The 27,141-nt window shown below is 43.3% G+C and overlaps 1 protein-coding gene across 1 annotated transcript in view; it reads left to right on the forward strand.

The window, feature by feature from the left end:
• The window catches only part of LOC120980084 (neural-cadherin-like), a 78,302-nt gene that overhangs the window by 1,215 nt on the left and 49,946 nt on the right, over nt 1–27,141 (forward strand). Inside the window, exons 2-6 of the mRNA XM_040408955.1 lie at nt 1,301–1,498; nt 2,599–2,824; nt 14,278–14,482; nt 20,698–20,809; nt 22,701–22,950. Of these exons, the coding sequence (XP_040264889.1) occupies nt 1,301–1,498; nt 2,599–2,824; nt 14,278–14,482; nt 20,698–20,809; nt 22,701–22,950 (991 nt within the window). The remainder of the gene's footprint in view (nt 1–1,300; nt 1,499–2,598; nt 2,825–14,277; nt 14,483–20,697; nt 20,810–22,700; nt 22,951–27,141) is intronic.

Here is a 27,141-nt window from a genome sequence, read left to right on the forward strand (position 1 = left end):
CTTAAAACCAACTTTTCGGAAACGGATATTCTCCGTATGCACGCAAACTCGCATGGCTTCTCACGATGTGTGAAGATCCAAGAACACTCTTATAAGGTCCTCACACAGTGGTACCTTACCCCTAAACAATTATTTCTCAGTGGTTTGAGCGATCATGATAAGTGTTGGAGGTGTGGGGAGGAGAGCGGCACTCTTCTGCACATCTTTTGGTCGTGCTCCAGAATAAGAGGATATTGGGATGACATCTCACAGGCCATTAACAAAATACTAAACACTAACCTGACATTAACTCCAACATTGGTTCTTTTATGGCTTCCAACAAAAGAATTGTCGCCAGCAAAGAACAAATTGGCCACACACTTGATTCAAGCTGCACGTCTACTTATTCCCCAAAAATGGTTGAGTAAGGATCCCCCCACCACCTCTCAGTGGTTAAGCAAATTGGATCATGTGCACCGCATGGAAGAGCTTGCAGGTTGGGAACTTAGGGCACACGAGAAGCACAAGAAGCTATGGGCCCCCTGGATTGCATATAGACACGCGACCAATACACCAACACCTTAGCGATCTCTAATCGACAATCAAACTTGAAAATGTCCCCCAGATGGGACTGACACATTAGTGAGTATAGAAGGTGTTTAGCCTTATCTCTCCCTTTGGAGTCATCATAAGATATCTTAAATAACCTCCGATCGCATATGTCCAGTTCTAAGGACACATTCACCCCTCCCTCTCCTCACCCCCCCCCTACTCTTATGTTTGTTTGACCTAACTACCTCAGGTCTCATGTCAAAAGTTAAATCAACCAGTTCTAGATGACTGTGCCTTGAAGATCCGCACTATATATATGTCCTATGTAACATATGCATTATAATGTCAACTATGCTCTAGACATGTCTGTACTCATTCATCTTGAATTGTGCACTATGTATGACTACAATTTTTTATGACTTGCTGTTTAATAAAAAGAAATTTGACAAAGAATATAACTACTATAATACTGCCTCCTATGTACAAGAATATAACTACTATAATACTGCTCCTATGTACAATAATATAACTGCTATAATACTGCCTCCTATGTACAAGAATATAACTACTATAATACTGCTCCTATATACAAGAATATAACTACTATAATACTGCCTCCTATGTACAACAATATAGCGTTTATACTACTGCCTTCTTTGTACAAGAATGTGTGCCTTATAATAAACTCTATGTGTATGTAATATATTTTATTTAGCATTCATTTCTTATCTTCCAGCATTTAATCCAGGAATGTGTTTATGTTTTTCAGGAAAAGATTGGTATCTGATTCATCTACAGCTGACTGTCACTGACGTCAATGATGAATCCCCACAGTGGACAATGCAGCCATATCCTTTCTTGGCCACCGTGTCACCTCTGGCCACAGCTGGAACATACGTGTACAAATTACACGCCATTGATAAAGATGAAGGTATCAATGGAGAAGTAGAATATTTCCTTTTGGAAGGTGAATACTATGTTTGTCTAAACCATATGAATCCATAACAGCTAGAATTTTAATACTGTAGCCATGATGGGCAAAAGCTTAGTGGATGTGGATGTCCCGTGGGACACTGCTAGTATGAGGAGGACCACACACAGTATGTACAGTAGTGCTTTATGTTGGTTGTACGTTTTTTAAGAAATAATAAAGGTCTCATTGATGCATGGTCTTGAGAAGCATGTTAAAGGGTTTCTATCACTTCGTTTCACCTATTTAGCTTTCAGACACTAGCGATCCGCTAGTGTCTGCTTTATCTAACCATCCTAATATAAGAGCTTATTGTCCTGCCGTTTAGCTAAAAAAATAACTTATATAGATATGCAAATGAGCCTCTAGGTGCTATGGGGGCGTGATTAGCACCTAGAGGCTCCGTCTACCTTAACAAACTGCCGCCGCCCAGCGCGTCCCTCCAGCCCGCCCATCTCCTCCGGAATGCGATGCTCCTCGTATTCGGCGCATGCGCAGTGAATGTCTGATCGCTTCCCTGCTCAGACATCTCCACTGCGCCTGTTCCTCGGAGCACTATGACGTCATCGGCGCAGGCGCAGTGGAGATGTCTGAGCAGGGAAGCGATCAGACATTCACTGCGCATGCGCCGAATACGAGGAGCATCGCATTCCGGAGGAGATGGGCGGGCTGGAGGGACGCGCTGGGCGGCGGCAGTTTGTTAAGGTAGACGGAGCCTCTAGGTGCTAATCACGCCCCCATAGCACCTAGAGGCTCATTTGCATATCTATATAAGTTATTTTTTTAGCTAAACGGCAGGACAATAAGCTCTTATATTAGGATGGTTAGATAAAGCAGACACTATCGGATCGCTAGTGTCTGAAAGCTAAATAGGTGAAACGAAGTGATAGAAACCCTTTAATGGAAATGTTTTTTTTTTTTGTTTTACTTGCATGTTTTTTTAAGAAAGTTGGCGAAATTAGGTTCATTTTGTCATAGTCACTTAATTTACATAATTTGGGGAAAAAAACTTGTTAAGAAAGAATTCCTTCTAAACCATTTTTAACTATTATACAGGCTTTATCTGCAGCCTACTGACGTTGATTACTTTACTACAGGTGGTGACACAAGGTTTGAAGTGGACAGAAGCACTGGTTGGATACAGACCACTGGACAAGTCCTGGAGGAAGGTGTCGAGTACCTACTCACTGCTCAAGCAGCTGATATATTTGGAAAGAAAAGCCCCCCTGTTTTAGTATCAGTCATTGCTGGTGAAAGACCCCCGCAGTTTACAAATATCTCTTATATAGTCTATGTACCGGAGAACACTCCTGCAGGACATGTGTAAGTCACCAGAAAAATATTATTTTCTAATAAAGCAAAAGGAACGACTTGTAATTTATTTGATATGATTTATCACAACAAGTAGCGAGAAGTGACAGCCTGGATCACAAATGAAGCTCTCAAGTTTCAAGTCTATTTAGATGACCTTTAGATATTGAAATTAGTTCACAAAAATGTCACTGTTATAATACTGCCTCCTATGTATGCAGCCAGCCTGTCGCGGGGGCAACACGTGAGGTGCACGGTGGACCGATGAGGGGCCAATAATAACACACAGTTCATCAGTTTACTCCCGGTTAGCAGAAAGCCTCCCTGGGCCGGCAGCACAGTGTTGAGGTGGACAGCACGAGATCCTTCGGGGCACGCTCTGTGGTAGGAAGCATCAGCCAAGATGGTGGTTGAGGTGCCCTTGATGTTAGGGGTGCTTAGGGTGCTTGTTGCGGCTGAGTCCCTTGATGTTTTTTGTCGTGACGCCAGTACCGTAAATGGTGGTACAACCAATAGTTGTAATAATGAGGTAGACAGTGGTAAGATGCAACTCACAACTTTTACTGTTGATGACTTTGGTTGCAGCGGTACAAAAATGCAGTCTCTTGATGTTAACAGAGTTGATTCTGCAAATCCACTGTTTCTAGGCTTTTCAGGTTTGACTTGGAGCAGTGGGTTCGGTGTACCTTGTTCCTGTTGATGTTCTCAGTCCTATTCCTTGTCCTTTCCCTACAAGCTGAACATTGGGACAGGTAAACTCAACTGTCTCTCAGAAGTTTGGTGTGGCTGCCAGAAGCTAGAAGTCCTCCACCATGCGCAAAGGTGTCTGTGGCCCTCAATAATGGCTCTTATCACCAATGATTCCTTAGGGAGCTTGTTTCTATTCCAGGGAGGCAAACTCTTCTCCTACTGGTCAGGGATGCAAGTCTATAGTCCGGCCACAGAAGGAAAACGCTCTTCTGCGCCTCACATCTTGGTACCACCTCATGGCGAAGTTGGCTCCACTCACAAATCTGTGCCATGGAGTCTTCACTCTACATTCTCTCCCACTAATCTGATCTGACTTCCTCAGATCTGCTCTTATCTCCTTTTTTAATTCGAATCCCATTCTCATCTGACTAACTAGGCCTGACCTAGGCATATATATATATATATAAGACCTAAGTTTTATCCCCATCTAGTGGTGGGATGTATAAATGACACCTAATCTGCCTGGTAACAGGGATTTTGCAGATACATTAGTACAAAGTACCACAATACAACATAATGCAATTGACAAGGTAAAAAGTGCTTTTAAGCAGTGCCCACACACACGTAGTGGGACGCTGCATGTACAAGAATATAACTACTATAATACTGCCTCCTATGTACAATACTATAACTACTATAATACTGATCCTATGTACAAGAATATAACTACTATAATACTGCCTCCTATGTACAAGAATATAACTACTATAATACTGCTCCTATGTACAAGAATATAACTACTATAATACTGCCTCCTATGTACAAGAATATAACTACTATAATACTGCTCCTATGTACAAGAATATAACTACTATAATACTGCTCCTATGTACAAGACTATAACTACTATAATACTGCCTCCTATGTACAAGAATATAACTACTATAATACTGCTCCTATGTACAAGAATATAACTACTATAATACTGCCTCCTATGTACAAGAATATAACTACTATAATACTGCTCCTATGTACAAGAATATAACTACTATAATACTGCCTCCTATGTACAATACTATAACTACTATAATACTGATCCTATGTACAAGAATATAACTACTATAATACTGCCTCCTATGTACAAGAATATAACTACTATAATACTGCCTCCTATGTACAAGAATATAACTACTATAATACTGCTCCTATGTACAAGAATATAACTACTATAATACTGCTCCTATGTACAAGACTATAACTACTATAATACTGCCTCCTATGTACAAGAATATAACTACTATAATACTGCTCCTATGTACAAGAATATAACTACTATAATACTGCCTCCTATGTACAAGAATATAACTACTATAATACTGCTCCTATGTACAAGAATATAACTACTATAATACTGCCTCCTATGTACAAGAATATAACTACTATAATACTGCCTCCTATGTACAAGAATATAACTACTATAATACTGCTCCTATGTACAAGAATATAACTACTATAATACTGCCTCCTATGTACAAGAATATAACTACTATAATACTGCCTCCTAGCTGAGAGGACGTGTGTAGGTGGTTCTCCTCATGTCAGGAGCTAGCCCAGGGAGGGGTCACCCTGGGCGGGGATACTCCCCAGGCAAGGCCCCTGCTCCAAGGCCTACTCTGGGAAACAATTCCCAGACATCTCAACCTGTGGATGAAAATCCCAAAGTTCTTGTGAAGAAAATGAATGTCAGCGGTAATGTCGTCAGCGGTCCAAGTCAAGGTGTCAGCAGTCTTTATGGAGGAAGAAGCCAAGAAGTAAAGAAAGTAACAGCAGAAAAGAAAGCAGCCGCAGTAAGTAAGAGTGTGATGAAGCCATCGACCAGTGTGAATGTGCAGCGTCCAGAATACCCTGAGGGAAGAGGCCAGCAGATTGTGCAGGAGGTGAAGACTCCATTGCGGCCGGAAGGTGTGCAGCCCTCACCCTCCCCATGCAGACAGAGAAGAACTTCTCTGGAGAGACAGACCATACAGCAAAATCTGCAGCAAAATGTCCTGATAACTTCTGACCGTACGAGATCTGGGAGCAGCAGCAAGAAAGATGCAAAAAGTGTGGATGAAACCAAAGAAGGTAAAGCAGGAAGGTTACCAGGTGCAGCCACTGGAGAAAACCTGGGAGCCGGTCTCCAAACTGGGGATTGTGCCCCCACCGCAGTGACCGCAACAAGTCCAAAGCCACAAGTGTCTTCACCAGCAGTGCAGAGACCTGGGCTGGACACAAGCGGGGCCACTACACCTGTGAGTCCACAGCCTGCAATACCCAGCAATGGACAGTCTGCTGGAGGGGGAGAGCGCGCACCTGAGCTGAGCCTCGCTGACAAAATCCCAGCACTGGTGCAGAGAATGGAGACTCTGAGAAGAGAGAAACTGCAGCTTCAGAAGCAGATAGACTGCATGTACAAGCTGAAGGCAGTAAACCCTGACCACCAGGAGCTGCACGACCGCAAGCTGAGCTCCCTGGCCATACAGCTCGCTGACACCGTAAGGGAGATGGACTCTGTCCTGGAACAACTAGGACCAGTTGGAGAGACTTATAAGAACCAGCAGCGCTTTGTATCAGATTTTTTCCAAGATGGCGCCCGGCAGTCCCATGGAAAACCCTTACTGCAGCCAGCAAGTTTTTCCTTTAAAGAAGGAAGTCTGTACAAAGGGGAAGCAAGCGTCCAGCAGCAGCAAGCACCTGAAGCAGTTCCTAGCATGGCACTACAAGTCCCAGCATCCACTACTCTGCAGGAGGAATGTGGCCTGTTACCTGAAGGTAACCCTGTAGCAGCAGTGCAGTCACCACAAGAGTCTGGGGGCAGCACTGAGCACATGGACTGTGGACTCCTAACAGAAGGTAACAGTGCAGCAGCACATGAAACTGCTATTACTGAACCAGGTCCTCAGGACTGTGCTGTGCAGGGCGGTACTGCTGAGGACATCCATGTACAGGACAGTACTGCTGAGCATATTCAGGTGTCTGAGGATACTGCTAAGAACATTCAAGTGTCTGATGATGTTGATGATACTGTGTGTGATAATACGCTATGTGATACTGCTCTGTCAGGGGAGGGTGCACCACAGTCTGTTTGGGATCTGGGATCCTCTGGGGAATCAGGCCAGTCTGTGGATCCCTCTGTTAATGTTGGTGACACTGATGGTGTGGAGGGGTCAGTACAATCTAATGTACAGGAGTTTCCCCCGTTAGTTACACAGACAGCACCAGAACCCCCTAGTACAGGAGGCCAGCAGCCTACACAAGGCTCACAAGGACAGCAAAATAGTGGACCTGGTCACACCTCCTCTGGGAATGCCTGGAGCCGTGGCTCACCATCATTTAGGTCAAACACCAGTTATACCGGCCAGGCTTTTAAGAGGAGGAACGTGGTCAGGTTCAAGCATAGAGGTTCCAAGGAAGAGCTGCCCGATAGGAGGTATGTCATCAGAGAGCTGCTATGTAAGCAAATGGGCTTCCAGCCATCCAACATCCTGGCTGTCATAAACCTCCCGGACAGGCAGGGTTTTGACATCAGCTTTAAGCTTATGTCTGATCTCGATCTCTTCTGGGCTAGCTTCACCAGGTTCAGGGAAGAAGAAGGCTGGAATAAGTTCAGTTTTATCCCCATCTCTAAGCCAGATACTGTTAACGTCACCATCATCTTCTGGAATGAGTCGGTTCCCCACCAGGACATTGTAGTTTGGCTGAGGAGACATTGTGACCTTATGTCCGAACTCACTAAAACCAGAGATGAAGACGGTATCTGGACTGGGGGGTGGAAGGTCTTGGTGAAGCTCCATCAGCACCACAATATAACCCAACATCTGCCCAATTCTTTCTTCATTGGCAGGGAGAAGGGTGTGTGCTTCTACGCGGGTCAGCCTAGAAAGTGCTTTAAGTGTGGGAAGACCGGTCACTTAGCGAGTGCGTGCACCATGGTGAAGTGCAACCTGTGCGGTGAGATTGGTCATGTCAGTGCCAACTGCCAGGTCATTAGGTGTAATTTGTGTGGTACGATTGGTCATTCCCACAGGGACTGTCCCATCGCCTGGCACAACATAAGCAAGGACTTTCCTGATGATGACTTACCGGAAGGGATAGATGACCTAGAGGAGGACACGTTGTTATCGGGGTCAGTACCAACAGGGCCAGAGCCTCAACAGGACTTACCAGACAGTGATCCAGTACAAACCCAACCCCAGTCGGATATCTTTGAGGGGAACATGGAGGTGGTCACACAGGCTGTAGACACAGAGGCTGTCTCTTCTTCTGCTCCAGTGTTCACCACTGGGGAGAATAAGCAGCCTAAAAGAAAGAAAAAAGATAAGTCCAGCCGTAAGCCTGAGGGTGAGTGGACCACTGTCCGAAAGCCAAGTAAGGTGAAAGTGGACAGTAGACCAGATGGGACAGTGACCGCCAATAGATTCAGTGTCTTGTCGGAGTCAGACGCAGAGGCAGAAATGGAAAGTGAGTTAAAACGTATGATGGCCGAGTATGATGAGGACCCAAGTGATGATCCTCCTTCTAAAAAGAGACCTTTTCAAGTTGAGGAACAGTATGATTCAGACATGGAAACTGGTGGGGGTCAGCGGGAGTGCTCAGACTCTGATATATGATGATGGGGTCCATCTCTCTGTTTCTTCCACTTTGTTTTATTTTAATGGCTGATTTTTATATTAAAGTCATTTCCAGCAACGTAAATAGCATGAAAGTGAGGAGAACAAGGCATGCTGTGTATGAACATCTGAAGTATCTGGATGCCGATGTCTTCTTCTTGCAGGAGTCCCATCTAAATACTTTGGGTCTAGTACGGGAGGCAGAGAGAGAATGGCAGTCTGGTCCTTCCTTCTGGTCGCTGGCTGTGGAACCATATGCTGGGGTCTCCATACTGTTTAACACCAGGGATGTGACCATACATAGATTAACGGAGGTTTCCATGGGAAGGTGTCTGGTCCTGGAGGTCACAATCCGAGGTAGAAGGCTCCGATTCATCAATATCTATGGTCCACAGACAGTGACTGAGAGGACTGACCTTTTTAATGAGGTAAAGCCATACCTGTTCACATCTTTTCCTGTGGTCATGGCGGGGGACTTTAATGCTGTTATGATGCCCAGTGACAGACCTACTGACAGGCCGCTTACTAGAGATTCTAAGGTCCTGAACAGGATGATTCTTCAGGCTGGTCTGTCCGATGTGTTTGCATGTGGTGGTAGAAAGCCAAAGTTCACTTATTCTTGTGCTGGCAGAAGTAGTCGGATAGACTTAGCTCTGGTGAGTCCTTCTGAAAACATCAGTGAGAGGAGAGAGAAAGTTGTCCCTTATTCTGACCACCTAGCTTTGTACTTCTGTTTGGGAGCCACCAAGCGCCCTGATCTCGGGAGAGGGTCATGGAAACTCAACTCCAGCCTCTTGGATGATCCTTACATCCAGAGTTGCATCCACTCCCTTCTTGAAGATCAGCTAGAGAGAATGGATTTTTACGAAAACGTGGCTGACTGGTGGGAGGACGTCAAGGATGAGATCAGATCCCTCTTAAAGAGACTGTCTTTAAAAAAAGGGAAGAGTAAATATAGCCAGTATCTCAAGCTGCGGAAAGAATTGGAGTCACTATATTCGGCAGATGGGGGGGACCAACGAAGGATAAACCGACTGAAATCTGAGATGAGGCAGTATCAGTACAACAGGTACACCTCCCTGGTTCTTGAACGGGATTATGGGACCTTAGGGTCTCCTGATCCCTTTGAGAACTGCCGGGAGCGTGTGGCTAATAAATCTGTTGCAGGTCTCACTGATTCCCAGGGTGTTTTGCAGGAATCTCGGGAGGGTATCCTGGGGGTGGTGAGATCCTACTATGCTGACTTATTTCAGAAGAAGGTTTTGGATAAAGAAAAGATGGCTCAATTCTTGGAGGCAACTCCAGGCCCTGATACTAAAAATTTGGACTTTTCTCCTTTAACAGCAGAATTAACGGTGGAGGAGGTTAAAGAGGCCATTGATCAGTTACATCTGAAGAAGGCACCAGGTCCAGATGGTATTACCGCAGAATTTTATAAGAAGTTCAGAGACCACTTAGCTCCAATCCTCGTGGACGTGTTCAAAAATTGTCTAGAAAGTCACCTGATGCCTCCGTCCATGAGGGTGTCCTCCTTAATTCTGCTGTCTAAAGGGAAAGAGCCTAGTGATATCAAGAACTGGAGGCCGATTGCCCTCTTGAATGTCGACAGGAAGATTCTGGCGAAAATTTTGTTCTCTAGGTTAGTTTGTTTGTCCCAGGCACTGTTGTCAGGCTGTCAGTTCGGCACAGTAAAAGGGCGGAACATCTCTGGAGCAGTCATCTCGATAAGGGAGATGTTTGAGAGATGTAAAGCCCTGAGGTGTGGGAGATATGTTGTAGGTCTGGACCAGGCTAAAGCTTTTGACAGAGTAGACCATGAGTATCTATGGGCCACTTTGTCAAAGTACGGTATTCCGGGACAATTTATCGATTGGCTGAAGACTTTGTACAGAGAGGCAGAGAGCTTTCCTCTGATCAATGGTTGGCAGGGGGGCACGTTCAGGGTTGAGGCAGGGGTGAGACAGGGTTGCCCGCTGAGTCCACTGCTGTATGTGTTTGCCTTAGACCCTTTCCTGAGGTCACTGCAGGAGTGTGATTTTCAGGGGGTGCCGGTCCCCCACTGCCTGCCCCTGAGTGTTGTCGCCTACGCGGATGATGTTACTGTGGTGATATCTGAGCCTCATGAGGTGAAGATGTTGTCTGCAGCCATCAGAAGCTACTCGGAGGCCTCAGGGTCTCTGGTCAACCTTGAGAAGAGTCAAGCTTTCTGGACACTAAGTTCTGATCCAGACTTTGATCTGCCACAATTTACGAAAGCCTCCATCTATATTAAGATCTTAGGGGTTAAATTTGGGAGGGACGATAATGCCAGGATAAACTGGGAAGATAAATTGGAAGCCGGAAATGCAAAGGTTCAGCGATGGAAGAACTGGAGGCTGACCTATAGAGAAAGGGTCAAAATGTTAAAGACTTATCTGGTCCCTGTCTTCTTATATATATCTATCATTTTTCCTTTGCCAGAATCTTTCTCGGCTAGGCTCTTTAGCCTGTTCTTCCAGCTTCTTTGGGGGAACAGGTTGAACCTAATAAAGAGGGGTATAACATACCTGCAGAGGAGAGAGGGTGGGCTGGATATGATAAATCCAAGGGTGTTCTTTGACTCCATGTTTCTAAAAGTCAATTTTGGTGGCCTGGACTCGGAGAACAGCTCCCTGTGGGTGAATAGTGTCAGGGATTGGATATTGCCTTTTGCAGAATCTTGGGTGCGAGGCGACAGTCTCAAGAGGAGGAGAAGGACGAGTGACTACCTCCCCCAGTACCTGGACTATGCCCTGAAGTGTGTCAGGAAGTGGAGGCTAGAGAAGTCTTTCATCATGAGTAAGACCAGGAAAGAACTATACAATAAGATATGTAGGGACTTCTTTTGTTCTCCCCTTGCTCTGAGGGATTGTCCGACCACCACACGGCAGGAAAGTCTGAGGTTCCTCAATGGGAAGAGACTTCCTGCTAAACTGTATGACATTGCCTGGTTGTCACTACACGGGAGGCTCTTTGTCAGAGGTAATTTGAAGTACCTATCTCAGTCAGATAGGAAGTGTCCTCTGGGATGTCCACAAGAAGAGACCATGGAACATTTCATAATGGAGTGCTCGGGAGGAAGGAAAATATGGACAGAAGTCTCTGGCAATTTAAGAATCCCAAGGTTGCAGTCCCTAAAGTATCCTGAGATTATCTATGGTATTCCATCTACTAATGGTAACATCGACAAGGGTACGCTATATATAATAATATCCACCATTAGGTATTACCACTGGCATGCAAGAACTCGAGTGTCCCTACACAGTGAGGCCTTCCAACACACAACAACAGTCAGCCAAATACTGTCTGAACTCAGGTGGATCAGGTCATTGGAGATAAGTAAGAACCAGAACAACAAAATATTGTGGAGAAATGTACATCTGGATTAGAAATGGTTCTCTTATTGTTCGGTTGTACTATAGGATGTTTTTTTAAGTTAAAAATGTTTTTGTGTTTTCTATAGTGGAGTAATCATTTACGAACACTGAATGTAATTTATGTTTTTGAACTGAAGTGAAACTTTGTTCATGTAACTGTATTTGTCTTGTTTTTTACAATAAAAATTGCCTCCTATGTACAGGAAAATAACTACTATAATACTGCTCCTATGTACAAGAATATAACTACTATAATACTGCCTCCTGTGTACAAGAATATAACTACTATAATACTGCCTCCTATGTACAAGAATATAACTACTATAATACTGCTCCTATGTACAAGAATATAACTACTATAATACTGCTCCTATGTACAAGAATATAACTACTATAATACTGCCTCCTATGTACAAGACTATAACTACTATAATGCTGCCTCCTATGTACAAGAATATAACTACTATAATACTGCTCCTATGTACAGGAATATAACCACTATAATAATGCTCCTATGTACAAGACTATAACTACTATAATACTGCTTCTATGTACAAGAATATAACTACTATAATACTGCTCCTATATACAAGAATATATCTACTATAATACTGCTCCTATGTATAGGAATATAAGTACTATAATACTGCCTCCTATGTACAAGAATATAACTACTATAATTCTGCTCCTATGTACAAGAATATAACTACTATAATACTGCCTCCTATGTATAAGAATATAACTTCTATAATACTGCCTCCTATGTACAAGAATATAACTACTATAATACTGCTCCCATGTACAAGAATATAACTACTATAATACTGCCTCCTATGTACAAGAATATAACTACTATAATACTGCCTCCTATGTACAAGAATATACCTACTATAATACTGCCTCCTATATACAAGAATATAACTACTATAATACTGCCTCCTGTGTACAAGAATATAACTACTATAATACTGCTCCTATATACAAGAATATAACTACTATAATACTGCCTCCTGTGTACAAGAATATAACTACTATAATACTGCCTCCTATGTACAAGAATATAACTACTATAATACTGCTCCTATGTACAAGAATATAACTACTATAATACTGCTCCTATGTACCGGAATATAACTACTATAATACTGCCTCCTATGTACAAGAATATAACTACTATAATACTGCTCCTATGTACAAGAATATAACTACTATAATACTGCCTCCTATGTACAAGACTATAACTACTATAATGCTGCCTCCTATGTACAAGAATATAACTACTATAATACTGCTCCTATGTACAGGAATATAACCACTATAATACTGCTCCTATGTACAAGACTATAACTACTATAATACTGCTTCTATGTACAAGAATATAACTACTATAATACTGCTCCTATGTACAAGAATATATCTACTATAATACTGCTCCTATGTACAAGAATATAAGTACTATAATACTGCCTCCTATGTACAAGAATATAACTACTATAATTCTGCTCCTATGTACGAGAATATAACTACTAAAATACTGACTCCTATGTACAAGAATATAACTACTATAATACTGCTCCTATGTACAAGAATATAACTACTATAATACTGCTCCTATGTACAAGAATATAACTACTATAATACTGCTCCTATGTACAAGAATATAACTACTATAATACTGCCTCCTATGTATAAGAATATAACTTCTATAATACTGCCTCCTATGTACAAGAATATAACTACTATAATACTGCTCCTATGTACAAGAATATAACTACTATAATACTGCTCCTATGTACAGGAATATAACTACTATAATACAGTCTCCTATGTATAAGAATATAACTGCTATAATCCTGCCTCCTATGTACAGGAATATAACTACTATAATACTGCCTTCTATATACAAGAATATAACTACTATAATACTGCTCCTATGTACGAGAATATAACTACTATAATACTGCCTCCTATGTACAGGAATATAACTACTATAATACAGTCTCCTATGTATAAGAATATAACTACTACTATTATACTATAATGCTGACGGTTTTAGACAAGAATAGAAGCCTGAATTGGAAGGTGAAGTTTCACACCTCTACAGAATGGTGCATGTACTTTTCCTGGCATTGGTTAGATCCTGCATATTAACGTCTACGGTATTCTAAGTTTGCCTCTCCTGACACATCTGTTTAGTAAATACTTCTTTATGTAATATTAGTTCAGAATTTTATTTTCTTAGAGCTGTGCATTGTGCCTTCCTCTGTTATTTCTACTAAAAATGTATAAATAAATTGACATCTGGGTTTTTCCAACTGGGGGTGTGTCCTCACACATATTATTAATATTATTATTATTATAATACACAGTCTGACATTGGTCAATCACTTTTGATAGTACCAAACTGTGGTGGCTCTCTTTGACAAGGGGGAATAGTGACAGTTACTTTTTCATGAACTCCTGAATTTCTAGGAGGAATAACAGTGGAACTGCACAGTGCAGAATTGTAAGTGAAGATGCTCCAGAATTGTCATTTCACAAGGATGACAAGTCTGGAGACTTGAGAAATCCTCCGTACTGATGGACCGGACTAATGAACACATTTAAGGCAGTGACCATATTTTCATTTATTTGCAGTAATTCTACTGACCACTTTTTCTGTATTATTTTGTTATATTTATTATATTATATTATTTTTTTTAATATATATTATATTATTCTATTATATTAGACTGTTGGCAGTGACAGCGAGGTCTCATCAGAATCGCCCTTTAAGCTACAGCCTGGTCAGCAACCCATACAATTTATTCAGTATTAACCAGCAAAGTGGAGACATCAGGTTGACCAGAAGTGTGGACTTTGAAACCGAACCCAGCCAGTTCCTCTTACTGGTGAGAGCAAGTGAAGACTGGCGGCCGCTGAGCAGCTCAGTGGAGGTAAACGTTCAACATGCATGTTTGCTGGCGCGATGGTATATGATATGTACAGTAACATGTCTGCACTAGGTTTTTGTGGTTGTTTCTATGGCTTTTTTAGTGCTTTAGAAGTATTGGGCGGGAGATGCATCTTTATAGTCTATATCAGGGATGGCCAACCTACGGCCCTCCAGCTGTTGCAAAACTACAGCTCCCAGCATGCCTAGACTGCTTACGACTATCAGCCTACAGCAGGGCATGGTGGGAGTTTTACAGCTGGAGAGCCGCAGGTTGGCCAGCCCTGGGCTATATAATAAGTTGAGTATTATGTTCGCACTGGTGAGATGGATCTGCTAAAGGCCCTATTACATCTGAAGATTATCGCTATGAACGCTCGTTAGCAATGATCTGGCATTGTAAATCCGCAATTACACGTCCGTGGCCATTATGTAATCCATGAAAAGGTGGTCAGTGATGCATCCGTGAAGCTGCCTGCGAACGATCCCTGTGTGGTCCGTTTTATGCTGTCCGTGTGTCATCCGTGTTTTACTCACCCTGCACAGCTGAATTTTTTTCCCCCAAAGCATCTCTTCCTAAAGATCCATGAAACACGGATGGCATCCGTGTTGCATCCATGGTTTTCACGGACCCATAGACTCAAGACAGACTCATGGACGGACAAAATAGAGCATGCTTTCGTGCTAAAAACACGGACCCACGGACCGTGGTAAAACACTGATGTGTGAATACAAACATTAAAATGAATGGTTACATGTGCTGTTCGTAGAGAACATGTACAGCACACGTAAGTGAAACACTGGCGTGTGAATGAGGTTTAATACTGCCGCCGATTACACGATGAACTTTCATCGAATATTTAAAATCTTTTAGCAGGTTTAAAAATCCTCGTTTGTTGGCGGCAGATTGTGCCATGTAATCAGCGCTCTGCTGCCGGCAAAGAGTGATTCAGTATGAGGACGAGCAATGGAATAAGCGATCGCCCTTCTTCATACTGTGGAGGAGATTGCAGCATGTAATAGCAGCAGTTTCCTCCTCTAGCGAGCAGGCGATTGTTGATAAGGAAGCGTTCCTTCCCGACAATCGCCTGCTTCAGCTGCAGGTGTAGTAGGACCTTCACGGAACAGCAGGTCTTATACAGCACTGTCAGGAGGCAGGGAAGAGGGATGGATACAGAAGGGTTAGGAAGCTGATGTTGAAGAATGATGTCACTGAGCTGGTGACGTAGGAGAACTGGAGAACCAGCAGAACTGTAAGTGCAACCAATTGGTAGTGTAAGAGAGGCAAAGATGTTATAAAAGTCAGTGGTGTTGCATATATGTTGCACAGTTGTTGGTGCAGCAGGCCTGATGTTGCATAGCGAGTAGTGTAGCAGAGCTGACGATAATGCAGAGTTGATGAACACACTGCCGTATCAGAGTAAATAGGCAAGCTGATAGCTGGCTAGCAGGGACAATTAATACTCCCTTAGTAAGTCAAGTGGCATATGGCAGCCCAAGCCAGGGTTAAATGACCTTGTGAGATGACATCACTGCTGTGTGTCAGGTTGCCATGCGCAGGGGAAGTAACTGAGCTGGGCCAAAGATTGGAGAAAGGCAGCATGCAGGGTAAGAATCAGGGCAGGTGAGTAACATTGAGTAACTGCAACTCATAGTATAACTTCTTTTGTACTGATTCAGACTTAAATCCTGCATTATACTCCAGAGCTGCACTCACTATTCTGCTGGTGGAATCACTGTGTACATACATTACATTACTTATCCTGTACTGATCCTGAGTTACATCCTATATTATACTCCAGAGCTGCACTCACTATTCTGCTGGTGGAATCACTGTGTACATACATTACATTACTTATCCTGTACTGATCCTGAGTTACATCCTGTATTATACTCCAGAGCTGCACTCACTGTTCTGCTGGTGGAATCACTGTGTACATACATTACATTACTTATCCTGTACTGATCCTGAGTTACATCCTATATTATACTCCAGAGCTGCACTCACTATTAACAATAATAATAAAATGTATTTATATAGCACCACCATATTCCGCAGCACTTTACAAATTCATAGGGTTCATGTACAAAACAAAAGTAGCTGGCTAATATGCAACTGAAACACTAGAAGTCAGGGCCCTGCTCGCAAGAGCTTACAATCTATGAGGAATTGGGGGTGACACATAAGGTAGTTGATTGTGATAAGTAGGATTTGAGCCATTATTGAACTGACATGAGTGGTGCCGGCCAATCTGCTTGGGGTTTGGGACTACTAGAGGATCGAGTTTAGGCCAGAGGAGTTGGTGGGGGAGAGGTTTAGTCTGGGAAAAGTCATTTTAGGTAGCATGATAAGCCTGCCTGAAAAGATGTGTTTTTAAGGCACGTTTGAAGGTGGAGAAGTTGTGAATTGACCTAGTATTCCCGGGCAGAGTATTCCAGAGAGTAGTTCCAGCTCGAGAAAAGTCTTGAAAACGGGAGTGAGAGGTACGAATTATGGAGGTTATTCATCTTAGGTCGCTAACAGAACGGAGAGCATGAGTAGGGTGGTAGATGGAGATGAGGAGGAGATGTATGGTTGTGCAGCATTGTGGAGAGCTTTGTGGGTGAGGGTGAGAAGTTTGAACTGTATTCTGTGGTGTATGGGCAACCAGTGAAGTGACTGGCACAGACTAGTGGCATCAGTGTAGCGGTTGGATGGATAGATGAGCCTGGCTGCAGCATTTAGGACAGACTGAAGGGGGGAGAGTTTAGTGAGAGGGAGACCGATTAGTAATGAGTTGCAATAGTCAAGACGAGAATAAATCAAGGTAACAACAAGAGTTTTTGCCGTTTCCACCGTAGGAAAAGGGCGGATTCTGGCGATATTCTTGAGGTGCAGACGACAAAAGCGTGTAAGTGATTGAATATGGGGAACATAGGAAAGATCGGAGTCAAATGTGGCCCCAAGACAGCGGGCATGTTGCACAGGAGTTATCATAGTCCTACAGACCGAAATTGAAATATCAAGTTTAGGTGGGTTAGTAGATGGGGTAAAGACAAGAAGTTCAGTTTTTGAGAGGTTCAGTTTTAGATACAGAGAGGACATGATGTTAGAGACAGCTGCCAGACAATTACTGGTGTTTTGGAGTAAAGCAGGGGTGATGTCAAGGGACAAAGTGTATAGTTGGGTGTTGTCAGCATAGAGATGGTATCGAAAGCCAAATCTACTGATGAGGAGTTTATGGTCTACGGTATCAAACTCCTGCAGAAAGATCCAGCAGAATCAGTAGAAAATAGTCACCATTTCTTTTTGCTGTTAGGAGATCGTTAGACACTTTAGTAAGGGCAGTTTCTGTAGAGTGACGAGGGCGAAAGGCAGATTATAAGGGGTCAAGAAAAGAGTTTGCAGAGAGATAGCTAATTAAGCTACAGTAGATAAGACGTTCAAGGAGTTTAGAGATGAAGGGGAGGTTAGAAACAGGTCGTAGTTAGCAGCACAGGTCGGGTCAAGAGATGGTTTCTTTAGTAGTGGGGTTATAATAGAGTGAAAGAGGAGGGGAAGATACCAGAAGAGAGAGAGAGAGGTTAAAAATTGTAGTTAGGTGAGTGATGACAGCCGGGGAGAGGGACTGGAGGAGGTGTGATGGAATAGGATCGAGAAGAAGAGAGAAGCCTGGAGACTTCATCCTCTGTTATAGGGTCAAAAGAGGAGAGAGAGCATGTGGAGGAATTGGAGGGAGGAGGATTGAAATTATTTGGGGACTGGGAGATTATTTCCTGCCGGATACTGCCAATCTTGTCTCTGAAGTAAGTGGCCATGCCATCAGCGCAGAGGTCAGTGACAGTTTCGGGAACTTTAGGGCTTAGAAGGGAATGAATAGTGTCAAAGAGTCGTTTTGGGTTATTTGAGAGTGAGGAGATGAGAGAGGTGAAGTATTTTTGTTTAGCAATGTTGAGAGCCGAATTGTATGTTTTGAGCATAAATTTATAATGGAGGAAGTCTGCTGATATTCACGATTTTCTCCATAAGCGTTCTGCACATCTGGAGCAGCGCTGGAGAAAACGTGTTTCAGGTGTGTGCCAGGGTTGCCGTGTTCTGTGTCGAGAGGGTCGGATTGATATCAGAGCAAATTCATCTAGGGTGGTTTTGAGGGTCTGGTTGTAATGATTTGCAGCCGTCTGGATTGGGGAGGGAAGAGATTGGGGTAAGAGCTAATTGTAGGGTGTTAATAAGTTCCTTGCAGTTAATGTGTGTAGGTTTCTGTAAGTGTGAAAAGTAGGATTGTCATGAGAAAAGTGAGAGATCTTTATGGTAAATGAAAGAAGATTGTGGTCAGAAAGTGGGAAGGATGAGTTACTAAAGTTTGAGACTGAGCAGTGACGGAAGAAGACTAGATCAAGTATATTGCCCTGTTCATGCGTGGCAGAGGAAGTAAGTTGTGATAGGCCAAGAGAGGAGGTTAAACAAAGAAAGTGAGCGGCTGATGGGGATGTAGGATCATCAATGGGGATATTAAAATCACCCATAATAAGAGTTGGTGATTCAGAAGATAGGAAGTGAGGAAGCCAAGCTGCAAAGTGATCCAGGAATTGGTTAGGGGGAGGCTGGGGGACGATAGACAACTGCAACTCTCTGGGGGAATAGATGGAAGAGTCTAATGGTGTGAACCTCAAAGGAAGGGAATGTGAGAGAGGGTACAGGGGGAATGACCTGAAATGTGCACCGTGGAGAAAGTAATATGCCTACTCCTCCACCGTGCCTGTCATCAGGTCTGGGGGTATGGGAGTAGTGAAGGCCACCATAGGATAGGGCAGCAGGGGAAGCAGTATCAGAGGGTTGAAGCTAGGTTTCTGTAAGGGCTAGCAAGTTCTGAGAGTGTGAGAGGAAGAGATCGTGGATTGTGGGTAGTTTGTCGCGAACCGACCGTGCGTTCCAGAGTGCGCAGTTAAAAGAGACTGTAGAGAATGTGCAGTGAACATTAATCAGATTTTTGGGGTTTCTGTGTGTGGCAGAGGAGAAGTTAGCAACAGAGGGAGGGCCAGGATTTGGTGAAATATCCCCTGCAGCTAGTAGCAGGAGAACAGAAAGAGACAGCAAGTGGTTGAAAGATTTATGTTGGTGTTTTTTATGCTGCACCGTGGAGGAAGATGGGTCAGGGTAATGTATGAGGGTATAAAGTGTATGGGAACTGAACAAGGGTGAGGGAAGGAGGGAGGGACTGATGTGGAGAGAAGGGACAGAGGGTGGAAGGGGTGGTTGATTTTGAAAGTAGACGAGATGAGAAGAGCAGCCAGAGCCTGAGTTATACAATATTGTAGCATACCTGTGCTGCGAGTAGTACACATATCATCTCCGTCTCCTGCTCTATTCTGCTGGTGCAGTCACTGTGTACATACATTACATTACTTACCCTGTACTAATCCTGAGTTACATTCTGTATTATACTCCAGAGCTGCACTCACTATTCTGCTGGTGCAGTCACTGTGTACATACATTACTTATCCTGTACTAATCCTGAGTTACATTCTGTATTATACTCCAGAGCTGCACTCACTATTCTGCTGGTCCAGTCACTGTGTACATGCATTACATTACTTCTCCTGTACTGATCCTGAGTTACATCCTGTATTATACTCCAGAGCTGCACTCTCTATTCTGCTGGAGGAGTCACTGTGTACATACATTACTTACCCTGCACTGATCCTGAGTTACAGCCTGTATTGTACTCCAGAGCTGCACTCACTATTTTGCAAATTGCCAGAACAAGCCCTTTGCAGACACCAAATAGGCAGAGATTTCAGCTCTGAAGTGTAAATGTTGTTTTGAACTATAATACAGTCTGTAACTCTGAATAAATTGCTAAGTAATTTAATAGATTTCCAAAAAAGTTCAGCTTTTCATGTAGATAGAAAGCATGTGGCTCTTAGTTCATGCTGGGAGTTGTAGTTCCCCAACCGCAAGAGAGCCACAGGGGACATGTTTTAGAACTTTCATTCTTATAAGCTGTAGCCTTCGGGCAGAGTGTGGGAGCTGCCCCTGGATACAGACACTGGCATGTACTATACATGTATTAAAAGGGCAAGTTTATGACCCAAGCATAATGCTGATCTGTGGAGGGGGATTTTATGACTGAGCGCGAGAGGCGGGAGCACGCTGAATCATTTTTATATCAAGATATTAGTGTCCGTTTTATTGCGCTCCGCTGAAACTCTTACGTGGTTAATGGAAATGTCTTGCAGGTGGTGGTGGTGATTATAGACATAAATGATTGCACCCCAGAATTTCAGCAGACAATCTATAGCAGAGACGGCGTCCCTGAGACTGTGCCCGTGGCAACCTCTCTCCTGCAAGGTTAGTATATCCTCGTTATACGGCTGAGGCGCTATAAATTGTGCCCAAAACCCGTCTGGGAAAGCGTAACTACTGCTGTTTACTCAGCGCAGTCCATCAAGGCTGGTGTGGAAAGGTTTAGAGGCATCAGGTCACATAGACAAATGGTTAACACCGATCCTGTGGAAGCAGGAAACCAAAGTTTAGAGTTAGACCTAGAGGGGTAGTTATAGGGTTCAGAGTTCTCGATCACATAGGGACTGATGTACCTTGAACCCATCTATATGTCCATAGATATAGAAGAAGGGCGTGTCTTCTTTTGCAAATTGTCCTGTCGAACCCTGGTCCTCCATGCTTGAAGGAGCCCAAATATCAGATCCTTTTACGACATTCCTTATGAAATGCAGAATGGTTGATATCCACAAGACCTTTCAGCAAACTCAACAATTTTCCCCATCCAGCTTGGCCAAATCTGCCATATTCCTATGGAGGAGGTTAGTATATAACTCCAGTGGGGCCTTCCATTGATTCTGCCTCACACTTGGAGTTCAATAAATTTTCCTAGACTTTCTATGGTCATCCATCTGGGTCTACTGTGAGTAGTCTTGTGTCTTTGACCGACGTCCAAGAAAAATATGCCCTCTCAGAACATATAGAAAGGAATCTTTTCTCTCCCGTGTATGGGTCGGTTGTCCTGATTCTCTCTTGACAGCGGGTGGACGCGGAGAGTTGGATTTCTACACGCATGTGCCTTTCAGGAGAGCGGTTTGAAAAAAACATGCATCACGTAGGTGTAGGGTAGTCTTAAAGCTTAGGCAGCCTCTTCTCTCAGTGGGATTGAGGAACATCAACCAAAATAATCCAACCCAACTGATCACCCCCAGGTTACTGGCCCATCGTTACCCAATAGCACCATTAATTTTTTTTTTGTTTTATCCATCTCTCTGTGTTGAACATTCTGTACATTATCATCTAACATGGTCAATAACTGCATTCAAACATGGCGGTTCATCCAGTTACTTGGTTCTACTCAACCTGGCCCAACATCTGCACGGAGCTTGTATGTTTTTCTCAAGTTCTTTTGAATTTTGGGTTTGTGCCAAGTTTTAAACATCCTCTATCCCCACGATATAGGATAACAATCTAATTGGAATCCCAGTGGTCATGAGCACAGGGGGTCCCATGTCTTCCTGTTTGAGCATGTGCACCTCTGCTGGTGGAGATAGGCGAGCATTGTAGTCAACTTCCCTTCGGCACTGTCATAGAGATGGATGGAGCGGCAGTGTACGTGCTTGGCTGCCGAACCATTCATACAGGTACACACAATACCCCCATTCTAGTAAACGGTGGGAGTCCTAGCAGTCATACCCCACCAATCAGACGAATCCCCTATCCCGTCTATAGGTACAAGCCCTTTAAAGAGCCCTTTCCCACAGTCAAATCGTTTTCGTCACTACAGCTTTTGCACGCCCCATTGGTCACAATTTTGAGAAAAACCCGATTAGACCCTAAAACATACTTAAACATACTGGTGCGAGGTCAGTTGCTTTCTATAAAATCAGAAGCTCTGCTTATGAGATGGCGAAGTAGGTTATGGGCTCCAGAGGACAGGCACCTGCAGACATTGACATTGCACAACAATAAAATAATTTTCGTAAAAATTAGAGATTTCATCTTTCAAGTCTTTTGAAGTGCTAAAATGTCGACTAGCGAGAGCCCAGAACAAAGGCGTGAAATGATGTGACTGCAGGCAGCACGTATGTTCTCAATAACAACGGCATAATTACCCCGGCTTTATGCTAGCGGTCCCCTTCTCCCTTTAATAACACGGTGTATTGATGTATCACTTGTGCTAATTGTCCTCCTGTATCAGCAATTATTTTCTCTTTATTTTTTTCTCCTCTCTCATCAGTGACAGCCACTGACTGTGACTCCGGCGTCAACGGGGAGTTTTCATACTTCACTCTCAGCCCCGATTTCAACATATCCGCACAGGGCACCATTAGCCCAGCAAGGCGCTTGGATTACGAGAGACCCAGTCATCTGTACGAGTTTGTCATCCTGGCAATAGACCACGGGGAATCGCCAAACACGGCGACGGCCACAGTCAGAATCCGGGTGACTAATGTGAACGATGAAGCCCCAGAATTTTCACAAACCATGTCAGTAAATGTCTTTTTGTCTTGTGCATTGATTTTTTTTTTTTTTTTTTTTGGGGGTGGTAATTTAACCGGTAGGGGTTATCATTATAATGGCCATCTGCTTTAAAAATTAAGCTCTTCCCTGCGCTCAACATAATTTATCACTTCACATGCATTAACCCTTTTCAACACCTTCTTTTTCAACCGGTAATGGGAAATGGTTATTCATTTTTTTCCCCTTTGAAATTTAAAGGAGTTGTCTGGTGGAAACTCTTTTTCAAAGGGCACTGTGTAATACTTCATATGCCCTGCGGGGGAGCTGTAGGGAACATGAACACTTGCTGTTAAAGAGTTTGATCCATCTCATACATTGGTGGCATATTGCTAGGTCATGCCACCAATGTCAGATAGGTACGGGTCCTCTGGGATTGGGGCCCCAAAGGGTCCTTTCACTTCTATGGGAGCGCTGGCTCAGCTATGTCCCAAAAACTTTCATAGAGGTGAATGGAAAGGTTGGTCGCACTTGTGCGGTGCGCTCTCCATTCACTTCTATGGGAGTTCCGTAAATTGCTGAGCACGCTCAGTGAATGGAGAGGTGGCCAGATATATACGTGGTGCACTCTCCGTCATTTGGGGGGGCCTCGCTCCTAGAGACAGGTGTGGGTCCCAGAGGTGGGACTCGCCCCTATCTGACATTGGTGGCATATCCTGAGATATAACAAATCTTTGTTGCACACCGTGAGGTTGCTGTAGGTAGGGGTCCAATTTTTATTTCATGTTGTGAATGTATCTGCGACCAAAAAGAACATGGTGATTTACATTTTTGTTTAATTTCACTTTATTTTTATGGTTTTTTTTTTAATACGGGCAGCGTCTGAGGAAGGCCTGTGTGCCGAAACGTAACATGAATATTGCCGTACGTTGAATAAAGTCTCTACTTTCAAAACTAAAACCTACAAGCTGTGGTTGCATCTATTATATCCTTAGATATGCCACCAATGTGTGTGATGGGCTAACTAACCCCTTTATGTTTCTTGGAGACCTTCTGATCAGCTTATTATCAATTTTAACCAAAAAATATGGTTTGGCAAAATCTGTCAGATCCATTAATATCTCAGCACCTCATTATTAAAAGGGTTTTCTGGGACTGTAATATGGCTGACCTAGGCTTAGGAAAGGCCATCATTTTGGCATCCCCACCGATCCGCTGTTTGAATAGACTGCTGTGCTCCAGAACAGGCACTGGAACAGCACAGCTCCATACACTGGTTAGTGGTCATGAATGGTACTGCGGCGCTGCTCCCCCATTAATGCACAATCCTGTTCTCTCCATGTAAGGCTACTTTCACACTCGCATTTTGGCTTTAAATTTGTGAGATCCGTTCAGGGCTCTCACAAGCGTTTCAAAATGGATCAGTTTTGCCCTAATGCATTCTGAATAGAAAAGGATCCGCTCAGAAAGCATCAGTTTGCCTCCGATCTGTCTCCATTCCGCTCTGGAGCCTGTCTGCAGCGTTTTGCTGTCCACTTGACAAAACTGAGCCAAACGGATCTGTTCTGACACACAATGTACCTAAGTCAATGGGGACGGATCCGTTTTCTCTGACAGAATCTGGCACAATAGAAAACGGATCTGTCTCACATTGACTAAGGCCTCTTTCACACGGGCGGCATGTTTTTGGCCCGGATAAGATGCGGGTGCGTTGCGGGAAAATGCGGCAAAACATTATAATGCGTTTTGCACACGCGTGAGAAAAATCGGCATGTTTGGTACCCGAACCCGGACTTCTTCACAGAAGTTCGGGTTTGGGTTAGGTGTTGTGTAGATTTTATTATTTTCCCTTATAACATGGTTATAAGGGAAAATAATAGCATTCTTAATACAGAATGCATAGTACAATAGGGCTGGAGGGGTTAAATTATTTTTTTTTTGACTCACCTTAATCCACTTGCTCGCGCAGCCGGCATCTCTTCTGTCTTCATCTTTGCTGTGCACAGGAAAAGGACCTTTGATGACGTCACTGCGCTCATCACATGGTCCGTCACATGTTCCATCACCATGGTAAAAGATCGTGTGATGGACCATGTGATGACTGGAGTGACATCACCACAGGTCCTTTTCCTGTGCACAGCAAAGATGAAGACAGAAGAGAAGATCAAGTGGATTAAGGTGAGTTAAATAATTATTTTTTTTTTTTAACCCCTCCAGCCCTATTGTACTATGCATTCTGTATTAATAATGCTATTATTTTCCCTTATAACCATGTTATAAGGGAAAATAATAATGATCGGGTCCCCATCCCGATCATCTCCTAGCAACCGTGCGTGAAAATCGCACAGCATCCGCACTTGCTTGCGATTTTCACGCAGCCCTATTCACTTCTATGGGGCCTGCGTTGCGTGGAAAACGCACAAAGAGGAGCATGCTGCGATTTTCACACAACGCACAAGTGATGCGTGAAAATCACCGCTCATGTGCACAACCCCATAGAAATGAATGGGTCCGGATTCAGTTTCGGGTGCAATGCGTTCAACTCACGCATCGCACCCGCGCGGAAATCTCGCCCGTGTGAAAGGGGACTAAGTGATAACATTAAATCTTAGTTGTCACCTAAGATAAATTCCAGTTGTTGCTAAGCAACTGCCCCAATAAATGATCACAAAGAGAAATTCTAATTGTTTTGCCAGAGTTTCCTTTAATAGCTTTCAGTTTCAGAAAATGTGATGTACCTGTTTCTGGGCAGTAGCAGTGGAGAGAGCAGGCGGAAGCCTGGGAAGCCACTTTAAAGTGACCTTGAATAGGAAAAGGCTGGTGTCTCAGTAGTCATAAAAAATCCTGCAGTTTGATTGGCCAGTTCAAAATATTCCTGGCTGCTATGCCTATGTTTTGTCATGCATTCTTCCAGAAATAGCGCCACACCTGTCCACAGGTGACATGTGATACTGCAGCTCAGCCTCATTCATTTCAGTAGAGCTGCGCTTCAATACACAACCACTAGATGGTTGTGTTTCTAATTCTGGACATCCCCTTTAATTAAAGTCTATGACTGGAAACCAACTGCACTGAATATGTGATGGCACACCACCTTCAGTGATAACAAGCATGATCGTGGGTGTACCATAGACTGAAATGAAATAAAAACGGGATACTGATTGCAGACAATTTCAGTGGCATGGTCACGTTACTGTAGATCGCCCTGGAGCTCCAGCTGTGACATTGGTTTCATGTGGAATAGCTCCTAATGCCTGGTTTCTACCAGGATGCTGATTGCGTTCAAGTATAAGTGGGTTTTACATGAAAATGCTCTGTAAATTACAATAGCCTGGTGTAAATGGGGGAATAATGGGCCTGTTCAGGTATTGATTACGATATTTTCATTCTTCACTTCTCCTGTACGGTATTGATCAGAGTCATTGCCTCTCAAACACTTGGCCTGAAAATAGGGAATGGATGGAGACTCGAATCTCAAATATAGAAATCTAAAAGAAACTCAATAGAAACTGTAAGCTGAAGCGAAGCTCCGCCATGTATTGATTAAGTCTATATTATGGGGGGAAAAGATGAAAATTGATCGAAAACATTTGCAATTAATAACAGGTTCAACTTTATAAACCTTGTTTTTTTCAGCCTCAGTAAATATGCAATTATTGCAATGTTCAAATAATTTAACATTTGATGGAGTGTTAATCATTTTTTAAGAAAATTTACATCCTGTATTATACCCCAGAGCTGCACTCACTATTCTGCTGGTGGAGTCACTGTGTACATACATTACTTATCCTGTACTGATCCTGAATTACATCCTGTATTATACTCCAGAGCTGCACTCACTATTCTGCTGGTGGAGTCACTGTGTACGTACATTACTTATCCTGTACTGATCCTGAATTACATCCTGTATTATATTCCAGAGCTGCACTCACTATTCTGCTGGTGCAGTCACTGTGTACATACATTACATTACTTATCCTGTACTGATCCTGAGTTACATCCTGTATTATACTCCAGAGCTGCACTCACTATTCTGCTGGTGCAGTCACTGTGTACATACATTACATTACTTATGCTGTACTGATCCTGAGTTATATCCTTCCTGTATTACACTCCAGAGCTGCACTCACTATTCTGCTGGTGCAGTCACTGTGTACATACATTACATTACTTATCCTGTACTGATCCTGAGTTACATCCTGTATTATACTCCAGAGCTG

The sequence above is a fragment of the Bufo bufo genome, chromosome 10 (genome assembly GCF_905171765.1).
Source record: "Bufo bufo chromosome 10, aBufBuf1.1, whole genome shotgun sequence".
Lineage (NCBI taxonomy): Eukaryota > Metazoa > Chordata > Amphibia > Anura > Bufonidae > Bufo > Bufo bufo.